The sequence below is a fragment of the Rhinoraja longicauda genome, chromosome 1, assembly GCF_053455715.1.
Source record: "Rhinoraja longicauda isolate Sanriku21f chromosome 1, sRhiLon1.1, whole genome shotgun sequence".
In the NCBI taxonomy this organism is placed as follows: Eukaryota; Metazoa; Chordata; class Chondrichthyes; order Rajiformes; family Arhynchobatidae; genus Rhinoraja; species Rhinoraja longicauda.
The window spans coordinates 63,115,645-63,127,945 of NC_135953.1; the positions used below are offsets into that span (position 1 = coordinate 63,115,645).

General features: G+C 42.2%; 1 protein-coding gene across 6 annotated transcripts in view; it reads left to right on the top strand.

The window, feature by feature from the left end:
* The window catches only part of fryl (furry homolog, like), a 275,852-nt gene that overhangs the window by 191,653 nt on the left and 71,898 nt on the right, over positions 1 to 12,301 (top strand). For 4 of the 6 annotated variants that reach the window (XM_078398759.1, XM_078398750.1, XM_078398757.1 and 1 more), the window contains 6 exons: positions 269 to 419; positions 6,150 to 6,253; positions 6,719 to 6,904; positions 7,596 to 7,800; positions 11,071 to 11,192; positions 11,289 to 11,476. In XM_078398759.1, coding sequence (XP_078254885.1) covers positions 269 to 419; positions 6,150 to 6,253; positions 6,719 to 6,904; positions 7,596 to 7,800; positions 11,071 to 11,192; positions 11,289 to 11,476 — 956 coding nt within the window. The remainder of the gene's footprint in view (positions 1 to 268; positions 420 to 6,149; positions 6,254 to 6,718; positions 6,905 to 7,595; positions 7,801 to 11,070; positions 11,193 to 11,288; positions 11,477 to 12,301) is intronic. The other 2 variants (XM_078398756.1, XM_078398761.1) reach the window with 1 other exon arrangement.

Sequence of the window (12,301 nt, forward strand, 5' to 3'; positions counted from 1 at the left end):
GACACTTGACCTGACTTTAGAATTGATAGTTAGGCTTGTGAAGGCTGTTTGTGTATGCAAATTTATATTTATAATGTTATGAATCTTAGCAGAATTCTATTTGGAAGGGAGGGAATATAATTTTGTAATTATATTTTGCACTTGAATTTCATGCACAGAATAGTGTGTACAACAGGTAGGTTCTTGATGCATATCTGGGAAAGATATTCAATGACCAGTTTAATGATCTTGTTTCTAATTCTCTTGCTACATGTTATATTTTTTAAAGGTGATTCTATGCCAATGTATGCGAATTGGAGGCTCAAAGTGATGGAATTCAACAAAGCAGAACCGTTGCCATTTCCTCCCTCAGGTGGAAGCTGGTCACCACTTGCTGATTATTTGCCTGAGACTGGTAACCCAGGGGTACCCTTACAGAGGTCAGTGTAAAAACAATCAATTACATCAAGCTTCCTATAAAACGATTTAATAATATTAACATTATTAAAATCAACTGTGCTTATCATTCAGCAAAATATTTAGTTTTTTATTGGTTTATAATATATAGTGACAAATTATATTTCCACGTTGAGTGTTAACATGCCACTGTCTTCATGTAAACTTTTGGATAATTTGAAAATGCATTTGTAGTTTCCAATTAGGTATTAGCCTGCAGAGCGGCAGAGTGACACAGCATGTGGAGTTGCTATCTCATAGCTTTAGAAAAACTAGTTCAATCCTGACATCTTGTGCTGCATTCAATCTGTGATTTATAAAATATATTAAATATAAAATTTCAAAATATACTTTATTCAAGAAATAAATATACACAAAACATGTTCCTTGCAAAATTCCATCGAACATTCTCGGAGGCTATACATACATACAGTACATACATTCATTACTCCAATTACACAAAATTACCCCCCACCCTTGCCACTCATGTGGCCCACTGGTGGGGAATCCCTTCCCTTATTTGGAGGGGCGTCTCCACCACACCCTGCCCACCATGTCCAGCGTCTTTCACCGAGTTGATGACCTTCCAGCAGCACTCGATGTCAGTCTCTGAATGCGTCCCTGGGAACAGTCCGTAGATCACAGAGTCCTCTGTGACGGAGCTGCTCGGAATAAATCGTGACAGTGACCCCTGCAAACCTTTCCAGACTCTCTTGGCAAATCCACACTCTGTGAAGAGGTGGGCAACCGTCACCTCTCCATAGCAGCCATCCCAAGGGCAGCGTGCGCTGGTAGTGAGGCTCCGGCGGTGCAGGAAGGATGTGACTGGGAGGGCTCCCCTCACCGCCAGCCAAGCCAGGTCTTGGTGCTTGTTGGTGAGTTCTGGCGAGGAGGCATTTTGCCAGACAAGCTGGGTAGTCTGCTCTGGGAACCACGCCACAGGATCCATGGAGTCATTCCCCTGCAGTGCCTGCAGGACGTTCCATGCTGACCACTGCCCGATGGACGTGGTCAAAGGTGTTGGTCCGGAAGAACCTTTCCACGAGCGACAGATGGTGCGGCAATGACCAGCTGACTGGCACATTGCGTGACATCTGCGCCAGGCCCATCCTTCGCAACACCGGGGACAGGTAGAACCTCAGCAGGTAGTGGCACTTGGTGCCCACGTGCCTTGGCTCTACGCTCCGCCTGATGCAGCCACACACAAAGGTGGCCATCAGGATGAGGGCGACGTTGGGCACGCTTTTACCCCCGTTGTCTGCTGACTTGTGCATTGTGGCCCGTTGCACCCAGTCCATCGTCGACCCCCAGATGAAATGGAAGACGGCCCGGGTGATCCCCGTGGTGTAGGAGGGAGGAACGGGCCACACTTGCGCCAAGTACAGCAGCCCCGAGAGCACCTCACACCTGATGACCAGATTTTTCCCTGTGAAGGAGAGGGAGCGTTACTTCCACAGATCCAGCTTCTTCCCCACCTTAGCTATCTGCTCTAGCCAATTCTTGTCACACGCCTCAGCCCTCCCGAACCAGATCCCCAGCACCTTCAAGAAGTCAGGCTTGATGGTGAAGGGGATGGAAGATCGGTCGGGCCAGTTGCCAAAGAGCATGGCCTCGCTCTTCCTGCGGTTTACCTTGGCCCCCGTGGCTGACTCAAACTGGTCTCAGATGCTAATCAGTCTGCGTACCGACCCTGGATCCGAGCAGAAGACGGCGACATCGTCCATGTACAGGGAGGCCTTGACCTGAGTGCCCCCACTGCCTGTCAATGTTACTCCTCTTATGCTCGCATCCTTCCTGATGGACTCGGCAAAGGGCTCAATACAACAGACGAACAAGACAGGGGAGAGAGGGCAACCCTGCCTGACTCCAGACCTGATGGGGAAGCTGTCGGATTCACACCCATTGATTTGGACTGCACTACAGATATCGGTGTAGAGCAGTTGGATCCACTTCCTGATTTCCTCCCCAAAGCCCATTTTGGAGAGCACGTCCCTCATGTACATGTGCGATATCCTGTCGAAGGCCTTCTGGTCCAAGCTGACCAGGCAGGCATCCACCCGTCTGTCCTGCACGTAGGCAATGGTATCTCTCAGCAGCACCAGGCTGTCTGAGATTTTCCTGCCAGGTACAGCACAGGTTTGGTCCGGGTGGATCACCTGTCCTAGAGCAGACTTGACCCGGTTGGCGATAGCCTTAGACAGGATCTTGTAATCTACATTCAACAATGTGATGGGTCTCCAATTCCATATATCTTTCATCTCCCCCTTCTGCTTGTAGATTAGGGTGATGCTGCCCTTCCTCATAGAGTCTGACATGCTGCTGGCTAGAAGTATTTTGTTGTACACTTCCAGCAGGTCCGGGCCCACCCAGCCCCACAGAGCCGAATACAACTGCCGGTAAGCCGTCGCTTCCGGGAGTTTTACTCGAGTCAAAGGAATGGATGGAGCCAGTCAGTTCCTCCAGGGTCCATGGTTGGTCCAGACTCTCCCGCTTGCTGTCGTCCAAGACTTCCGTGATGGAGGACAGGAAGTTCTGGGAGGCGGTGCTGTCTGTGGTCTTTATGTCGTACAAATCCTTATAAAAGGATCTACGGATCCTCAGCATGTCCGTCTGCAAGGATGTTACCGAGCCGTCCTCCTCCCTAAGGCTGTTGATCACAGAGCTCCCCCTGTGAACCATATGGAAGAAGAAGCGTGAGCACGTCTCATCCTGCTCCACGTGGCGGACCCTGGACCGGAAGATGATCTTGGAGGATTCAGAGGTAAAGAGCCGAGCTTGCCGGCCCTTCAACTCTCTCAGTTCCTCCCTCACATCCACCCCTCTCAACTTCAGAAGGAGCAGTTGCTGCAAATCTGTCTGGAGTTGACACAATTCCCTCTTACTCTGTCTTACTCTCTGAACCCCTTTGGAGATGAAGAACTTCTTGATGTTCTCCTTGGTTGCTTCCCACCAGAGGGAGTACAGAGAAGGTTCACCAGATTGATTCCTGGGATGGCAGGACTTTCATATAGAAACATAGAAACTAGGTGCAGGAGTAGGCCATTCGGCCCTTCGAGCCTGCACCACCATTCAATATGATCATGGCTGATCATCCAGCTCAGTAGCCTGTACCTGCCTTCTCTGCATACCCCCTGATCCCTTTAGCAAAAAGGGCCACATCTAACTCCCTCTTAAATATAGCCAATGAACTGGCCTCAACTACCTTCTGTGGCAGAGAATTCCACAGACTCACCACTCTCTGTGTGAAGAAATGTTTTCTCATCTCGGAAGAAAGACTTGATAGACTCGGCTTGTACTCGCTGGAATTTAGAAGATTGTGGGGGGATCTTATAGAAACTTACAAAATTCTTAAGGGGTTGGACAGGCTAGATGCAGGAAGATTGTTCCCGATGTTGGGGAAGTCCAGAACAAGGATAAGGGGGAAGTCACAGTTTAAGGATAAGGGGGAAGTCTTTTAGGACCGAGATGAGAACTTTTTTTTCACACAGAGGGTTGTGAATCTGTGGAATTCTCTGCCACAGAAGGTAGTTGAGGCCAGTTCATTGGCTATATTTAAGAGGGAGTTAGATGTGGCCCTTGTGGCTAAAGGGATCAGGGGGTATGGAGAGAAGGCAGGTACGGGATACTGAGTTGGATGATCAGCCATGATCATATTGAATGGCGGTGCAGGCTCGAAGGGCCGAATGGCCTACTCCTGCACCTATTTTTTATGTTTCTATGTGTCGGGGAGTCAAAGAGGGGCCTCACAGTTCTCCAACATGCGTAGACCCTCTTTAGCTCCTCAATGTTCTCTGGGGTTAACAGCTCCACATTTAACTTCCACCTCTGTGATGGTCTTGGTTTGCTCAGTGTTCCAATGCCCCCTTTCTTCCCAAAGACATGGCTTGATGGGTTAATTGGTCACTGTAAGTTGCCCTTAGGGTGTCGGTGAGGTACAGAATCTGGGAGGGGTTGGTGGAAGTCAGGGGAGAGTAAAATGGGATTCGTACAGGCTTAGTGTAAATGGGCTCTTAATAGTAATGCTGGGCATTGTTGGAACAATGTAAGAGGACAAAAACACATAGAGCAAAGTGCGCAAGGGAACACTTGCATGATGAATGGAGATGTTCTGCAAAGCGGTCAACCAATCTGCACTAGTTTTCTTCAATGTAAAGGAGCACATCATGACCACCAAATGGTATACACTAAATAGGTGGAAATGCAAATAACTGACTGCTTCACAGAATGTAGATTTCCTGATTCTAAACTTGCTTTCTATTTATTTGCTCTGACCTTGTCAGAGAAAGGGTTTTTTTTTCAAACCATTTGGTCTGGGAACAAAATGCATTTAATTCAAGGTACGGTAAGAGTTGATTCCACTCCCTTTCCCGCACACGTAACTCCCCCCTTTTCTGTCAGTAACTTAAAATTTCATGTGAGATATAACCTGGACACACACAATATTCATCACTTTCTTGGTAGCAATCTAACGGCAACTTATCAAATGTGCACATGAGGGTTACAGCCAGAAATCCAGAACTGCTGTAACTAATTCCTGGCATCTTGGCAGGGAACTATGTTTTGTAGTCTTTTACTGCATAAAGTGCACGTCACAAACTCAGAAGATCTTAAAGTATTTATGAACTGTTCATGATTTTAAAACAAAACAAAAATACTGCATTTATTTACATAGTTTTATTGAGGTTTGTAAAAAACAGCCTAAACAATAATTAATTCTTGATCTCTCTGGCCCTAAATAACTTATTTTATACTTGTGGTTTGTCATTTCCTTTGAAAAATATTCCAGAATTCTATACAGGATTATGATGTTAATGTTTTTCCCTCCTCAGCACCCTTACCCCACCCTCTTGAACACTAACACTATCCTCCACACACTAGGGACAATTTACAATTTTTTACCAAAGCCAGTTAACAGACAAACCTGTACGTCTTTGGAGTGGGAAGGAAAACGGAGCATCCAGAGAAAACCCACACAGGTCACGGGGAGAACGTTCAAACTCCATACAGACAGCACCTGTGGTCAGGATCGAACCCGGGTTTCTGATGCTCTAGGCAGCAACTCTACCACTAGCCCACTGTGCCACCCTATTATTTGTTATTTCAATTTTAACCTTTTGTAATTCTTATTTTGTGGTTTTGTGTAGTTTTAAAGGTTTAAATGGAAATGTGCATTTTATTTCCTAGTTTACTATCTGAGAATTCTTCAATTTCGTTAGCTGCTCATTCTGTTTGACAGCTTCTCGGTCGATTGGTGCATGACAGCAGGGCATTGTGTTGTCGTGGACTCGGCTTAGCTTGTTTTAAATTAAGATTTAATGTGACTTGAATTTTAATCATTTTTAAAATTCAAAAAACTGGCAAAACAAAATTAATAACTGAACACTCTGGTTTTGAGGGACTTATTGGAAAAATGTCCTATCACTTATAGCTGGAAAGAGTGGAGAGAGGATTTATGAGGATGTTGCCAGGACTTGAGGAGTTCAGAAGTTGGGCAGACTACGACTTTATTCCTTGGATTGCAGGAGGCTGAGGGGTGATCTTATGTCACACCTAACTAAACTATATGAAGTAATGATTTGTCATGTACTGAAGTCATCATGTCTGCACCATTTCATCAATTGAGGGATGTCTCAGATTTCAGAAAACTTGCTGGCATTGATGGGCAGCTACATTACATTTGTCTGGTTCTAAAACTGCTTTTGTTTCCTTTCTAGGTGTAACATAGCAGTAATCCTTCTGACAGATCTTATAGTTGATCACAGTGTAAAGGTGGAATGGGGGAACTACATGCACCTTTTGCTTCATGCAATATTTATAGGTAAATATGCTGTGTAGGGTGTTGATATTTGATTGCAAGTGCAAAATGTTGAGCTTAAGGTTATTTGCAGAGCAATTACTCTACAGAGAAGTTCACCTCTCCACAGACCAGGGATTAAAAGAAAAAACAATGCAAAAAAAGTATTACTTGTTTATTAATGCGGCAGAATCACAGTACAAGTATAAGGAATATGTTTGCGAATTTTAGAATACATTTTGTAATTGGATGAAGAAATATTAAAAGCAGAAAAACATTTTAAAACAATTGCGAGATGTTATTACATCTCCTTTTTGGGCATTACTCAATGGTGGGATGTAAAAAATATATGAATGTTGAATACATATGTTGAAAAGTATAGATCCATATGACCTACTTTTTCATTTTAAATCTCACAAATCATGTTTAGTTGTAACTAAATTATTTAAAGAAAAAAAACATTCCTGATTTTCTTTCTCATTTATATAGGATTTGATCACCAGCATCCTGAAGTTTATGAACATTGTAAGCGGTTGCTTTTGCACTTGCTTATAGTAATGGCCTATAACAGTAATGTTCAAGCTGTGGCCTCCGTTCTCCTCAGGAACAGGGATTTTACTGAACCTAAGGTGCTTACTGTCAAACCAACCACTCATGTAGAATACAGTTTTACAGGTTAGTGACTGTTGTATATGTTATAAATCAGTGTTAGAATCTTTTTTATCACTTGATGAAATGTCATTTCTTAATGAGACGTAGAATTAAAGAACAGGTTCCGTTTAGTTTAGTTATATAGCTGCTATAAAGGAAGTATGCTGACTCACTGAAACCATCATGGCTAATCAGGGCTAAAATGTGATGACAATTTTATGTTAATGAACATGCATAATCCATATTTCCAATAATAATATTGTTGCAATTTTCTATTATTTTTCAAACCATAGTCCCGGATATACAGTATACATTTATACTGAGTGCATGTGTTGCGATTAGGAAGCAAATAAAGCAGTGAATATTGAGCACAATCGATTATTTTTGTAACTGAAGCCAGGTTATTTTAGAGATGAACTTAACCAGAGGTCAAACTGAAATAAACAATTCTACTCAATTAGATATAAAAATATTTTGCGTTTTCTGTGGTGGTGTTAATTATAAATTCCATATGTCTATATCCATAAGTATTTTCTCTGAATTAATATCATAGTCTTAATATCAATATCATATTAATATTATCAATATCATATTAATGGTCTTATAATTATAATTTTTCTATTGCATTGTCAGAAATTATTTCCTCAGTTATTAAACTCTGGTTTTACAGTTTTCATTTCTGGAAGTTTAATGTTTTTAGAAAATATTCTTCCAGCAGGGGGCAGTGAATTTGCACCAGATTACCAGCCATCGCCAATGACTGACTCAGGACTCAGCTCAAGCTCTACCTCTTCTAGCATCAGCTTGGGAACTACTAGTGCTGCCATTCCCCAGCTCACTCCCACCATCTTAAGTGAGGTGGATATTACTGCAGATCAAGATGAGAAGGTGAAAGCACTCATTGAATTTATAACCACAAGGTAAGATTCTCTGAAAATTAACTTTGTACAAAATTTACATTAATTTCTGGAAAATAGACCTCAATTAACACTTCAAATACTGCATTTACTGCAATTCATGTCCTTTAAAATAAAATTCCAGGGCTGTAATTTGAAATTATGTATGAAGTTAAATAAACAAGCTTGATGATGGTGCCTGATGCAAAATAAATAGAATACAAGGGCAAGTGTGAGCTAGGTCTATAACTGTGTTGTCCTCAAATTTTCTGAGTCTTGTAGGTATCTATTTCAATGGCTATATCAGGATACAACAAGGATAATCTGCATTCCAAAGATTGGTGTGTGCTGATTTATTTTATTGCATCTGGGCGGCACAGCTGGCAGAGCTACTGCCTCACAGTGCCAGGGACGCAGGTTCGATCCTGACCTCAGGTGTTCTGTGTGTGGAGTATGCACGTTTTCCCTGTGACCGTGTGGCTTTCCTCCTGGTGCTCCGGTTTCCTCCCAAATCCCAAAGACATGCAGGTTTGTAGGTTAATTAGCCTCTGTCCAATTTCCCCGTAATGTGTTTTGGGAGTGGATAACATAGAACTAGTGTGAACTGGTGATTAATAGTTTCTTTGAGTTTATCGCAATATAAAAATGGAGGAGGAAGAAAAGAACCAGAAAATTTGATGCACTCAAATTAGAGAAAGGGTATTCAGTCAATGTCCTAACATTCTCAAAAGCTGGCTACATTGCTTAACACATGAATATGTAGTGTGTTGGGCCTAGCCATTTTGGTTTAATTACTTGCAATTTAGCTATTTTATGCTTGTTCACACAGCTGTTTGAGATGCAAGTAGTGTCCCCAATGATAAGGCATGCCACTTACTGACATACCTGCTGACATACCTGTTCAACTGAGGAAGGTTCTCACTGAGATTTCAAATAATATTGTGAATTCTCAAGTTCTGAAGCAAATCATGCACTTCCTCAGCATTTTTCATAAAAAGTGTTTAATTACAAAGGTAAACTGAAGTAGAAATTTCAAGTTATTTAAGAAATTTCTAGTTAATGTGATAATATTTAGAATCATACAATAGACAATAGGTGCAGGAGTAGGCCATTGAGCCCTTGGAGCCAGCACCGCCATTCAATGTGATCATGGCTGATCATTCACATCAGTACCCCGTTGCTGCCTTCTCCCCATACAATATTTTAGTTAAATCTTTATCCCTTTTTGACACAACTTATAACTGGTAAACTTAAGCAAATGGAAGTAAATCGATCTCTATGGAGAAAAAGTTTCCTTTTGAGCAAGCATAAATATTACATCATCAATAAGTAAAATACCACAATTTATCAGCGTGCTTGCCAATCTTTCTCCGCAATAAGAGAAGAAAGGGTAAGCAATAGAGACAGGAATTGAATTCTCATTACTTCCTTCAAGGACATTTGTTCTCTGGAATTGGATCTGTACCAATCCTTGCAGAGCCTTTGTCAGAATTGTATACTTTCTCAATCTGCAAGGACAAGAGAAAATAATAATTTGCCCTGTTTTCTATCGAGTGCGCAAAGGTTTGGCTTTCTGTGACATTAGGTACAAAGTCACTAAATAAAGAGTTCCACTCCCCAGATTTGAATGTGGTTGTACCCCCTTTCATCCCAGGATTAAAAAAATGCAACATCATGGAGTAACATCTTCCTGCTCTTGTGGACATCAGTGTGGCATTCTGGGCCTCTCACATCCTTCCAAGCCTAACGTCCGTTTGTACCCAAATTGGGAAGATGAATATCCATGCAACTGAATGTTTCTTCTAGGAAAACATGAATGACGTCAATTTGTATTACTAAATACAGTCAGAGATTCAGAGTGATACAGTGTGGAAACAGGCCCTTCAGCCCAACTTGCACACACGGGCCAACAATGTCCCAGCTACACTAGTCCCACCTGCCTGTGCTTGGTCCATATCCCTCCAAACCTCTCCTATCCATGTACCTGTCTAACTCTCTTAAATGATGGGATAGTCCCAGCCCCAACTACCTCCTCTGGCAGCTTGTTCCATACACCCACCACCCTTTGTGTGAAAAAGTTACCCCTCGGGTTCCTATTAAATTTTTTCTCCTTCACCTTGAACCTATGTCCTCTGGTCCTCGATTCCCCTACTCTGGGCAAGAGACTGTGCATCTACCCGATCTATTCCTCTTGTGATTTTGTACACCTCTATAAATCCCCCCTCATCCTCCTGCACTCCATGGAATAGAGACCCAGCCTACTCAATCTCTCCCTATAGCTCACACCCTCTAGTCCTGGCAACATCCTCGTAATTCTTTTCTGAACCCTTTCAAGCTTGACAATATCTTTCCTATAACATGGCGCCCAGAACTAAACACAATATTTTTAATGCAGTTTCACCAACGTCTTATACCACTGCAACATGACCTCCCAACTTCTATACTCAATACTCTGACTGATGAAGGCCAAAATGCCAAAAGCTTTTTTGACCATCTTATCTGCCTGCAACTTGACCTTCAAGGAATCATGCACATGTACTGCTAGATCCCTCTGCTCTACAACATTCCCCAGAGGCCTACCATTTATTATGTAGGTCCTGCCCTTGTTCGACGTCCCAAAATGCAACCTCACACTTCTCTGTATTTAATTCCATCAACCATTCCTCCCCCCACCTGGCCAATCGATCCAGATCCTGCTGCAATCTTTCACAACTATCTTCACTATCTGCAAAACACTAATTTTTGTATCATCAGCATACTTGCTAATCTTGCCCTGTCAGTTCTCATCCAAATCAATTGATGTAGATGACAAACAGTAACGGGCCCAGCACCGAACCCTGAGGCACACCACTAGTCACAGGTCTCCAGTCCGAGAAGCAACCTTCCACCATCACCCTCTGCTTCCTTCCATGGAGCCAATTTGCTGTCCATTCAGCTATCTCTCCTTGGACCCCATGCGATCTAACCTTCCAGAGCAGCCTACCATGCGGAACCTAAATGTAGGCCTTGTGAACTTCTCATTGTATTCTAATTTAATAAAAGGAAAGGAATGCCTTCAGTTTTATAGGTTCCCACATGAATATTTTGAGATCTCTTTTGTTGCATTTAATTATGTTCGAATCACAATTGGCACTCATTTTCTTCTGGTATTAATTATTTTAACTGAACATATGAGTAAGCTGTTGTTAGTTGAATATACTGTGTGTCTAACTAACTTGACTTCTTTTACCTAATGGGAGAATGGTAATTGATGTATTTTAATTGTTCTGAAAACCCTTTCTTCTTTTCCAAAAGAAAACGAGGGCCACTTTGGAATCATGAAGATGTCTCTCCAAAGAACCCAAACATTAAAACTGCTGAACAGTTAACTGTGTTTTTAAAACATGTAATATCCATATTCAAGCAATCAAGATCAGGTAATCAGAATTTAAGTTTTCAAATATGAATGTTCATAATCTGAGCATCTGAACTTTTAATCAAGTTCATTTTTTCTGGTTTCTTTTGTCTTCTAGGTTTTCAGCTGGAGCAACTCCTCAGTGAAGTGGCCTTGCAGACAGCACTTTCATGTTCAAACAGACATTATGCTGGAAGGTCTTTCCAGATTTTCAGAGCTCTAAAGCAGCCATTGACTGTATCCACGCTCTCTGATGTATTGTCAAGACTTGTTGAAACAGTTGGTGATGCAGGGGAAGAGGCTCAGGTGAATAATCAACTTTAATGAGAGTAAAAAAATCTTCAATGTGTTCTTTATTTTACATTTGCAATATTTCCATGCACACCTGTATTCATATAGTTTAAGGAAAGTCAAGGAAAACATCCTAATAGATCAGCAATCATAGTGGTAGAAAGTCATATTGAATATTGGTCAATTGAAGAATAAATGTGCTGCATTTGTGCGACTTAAAAATGAAAACAGACGATTCTGCATGTATTTAGAAGACAATAGACAATAGATGCAGGGGTAGGCCATTCGGCCCTTCGAGCCAACACCACCATTCAATGTGATCATGGCTGATCATTCTCAATCAGTACCCAGTCCATTTTCCTAGTCACATCCTCAAAAAATTCCAGAAGATTAGTCAAGCATGATTTCCCCTTCGTAAATCCATGCTGACTCGGAACGATCCTGTTACTGCTATCCAAATGCTCCGCAATTTCGTCTTTTATAATTGACTCCAGCATCTTCCCCACCACTGATGTCAGACTAACTAGTCTATAATTTCCTGTTTTCTCTCTCCCTCCTTTCTTAAAAAGTGGGATAACATTAGCTACCCTCCAATTCACAGGAACTGATCCTGAATCTATAGAACATTGGAAAATGATCACCAATGCATCCATGATTTCTAGAGCCACCTCCTTAAGTACCCTGGTATGCAGACCATCAGGCCCTGGGGATTTATCAGCCTTCAGTCCCATCAGTCTACCCAACACCATTTCCTGCCTAATGTGAATTTCCTTCAGTTCCTCCGTCACCCTAGGATCTCTGGCCACTAGAACATATGGGAGATTGTTTGTATCTTCCTTA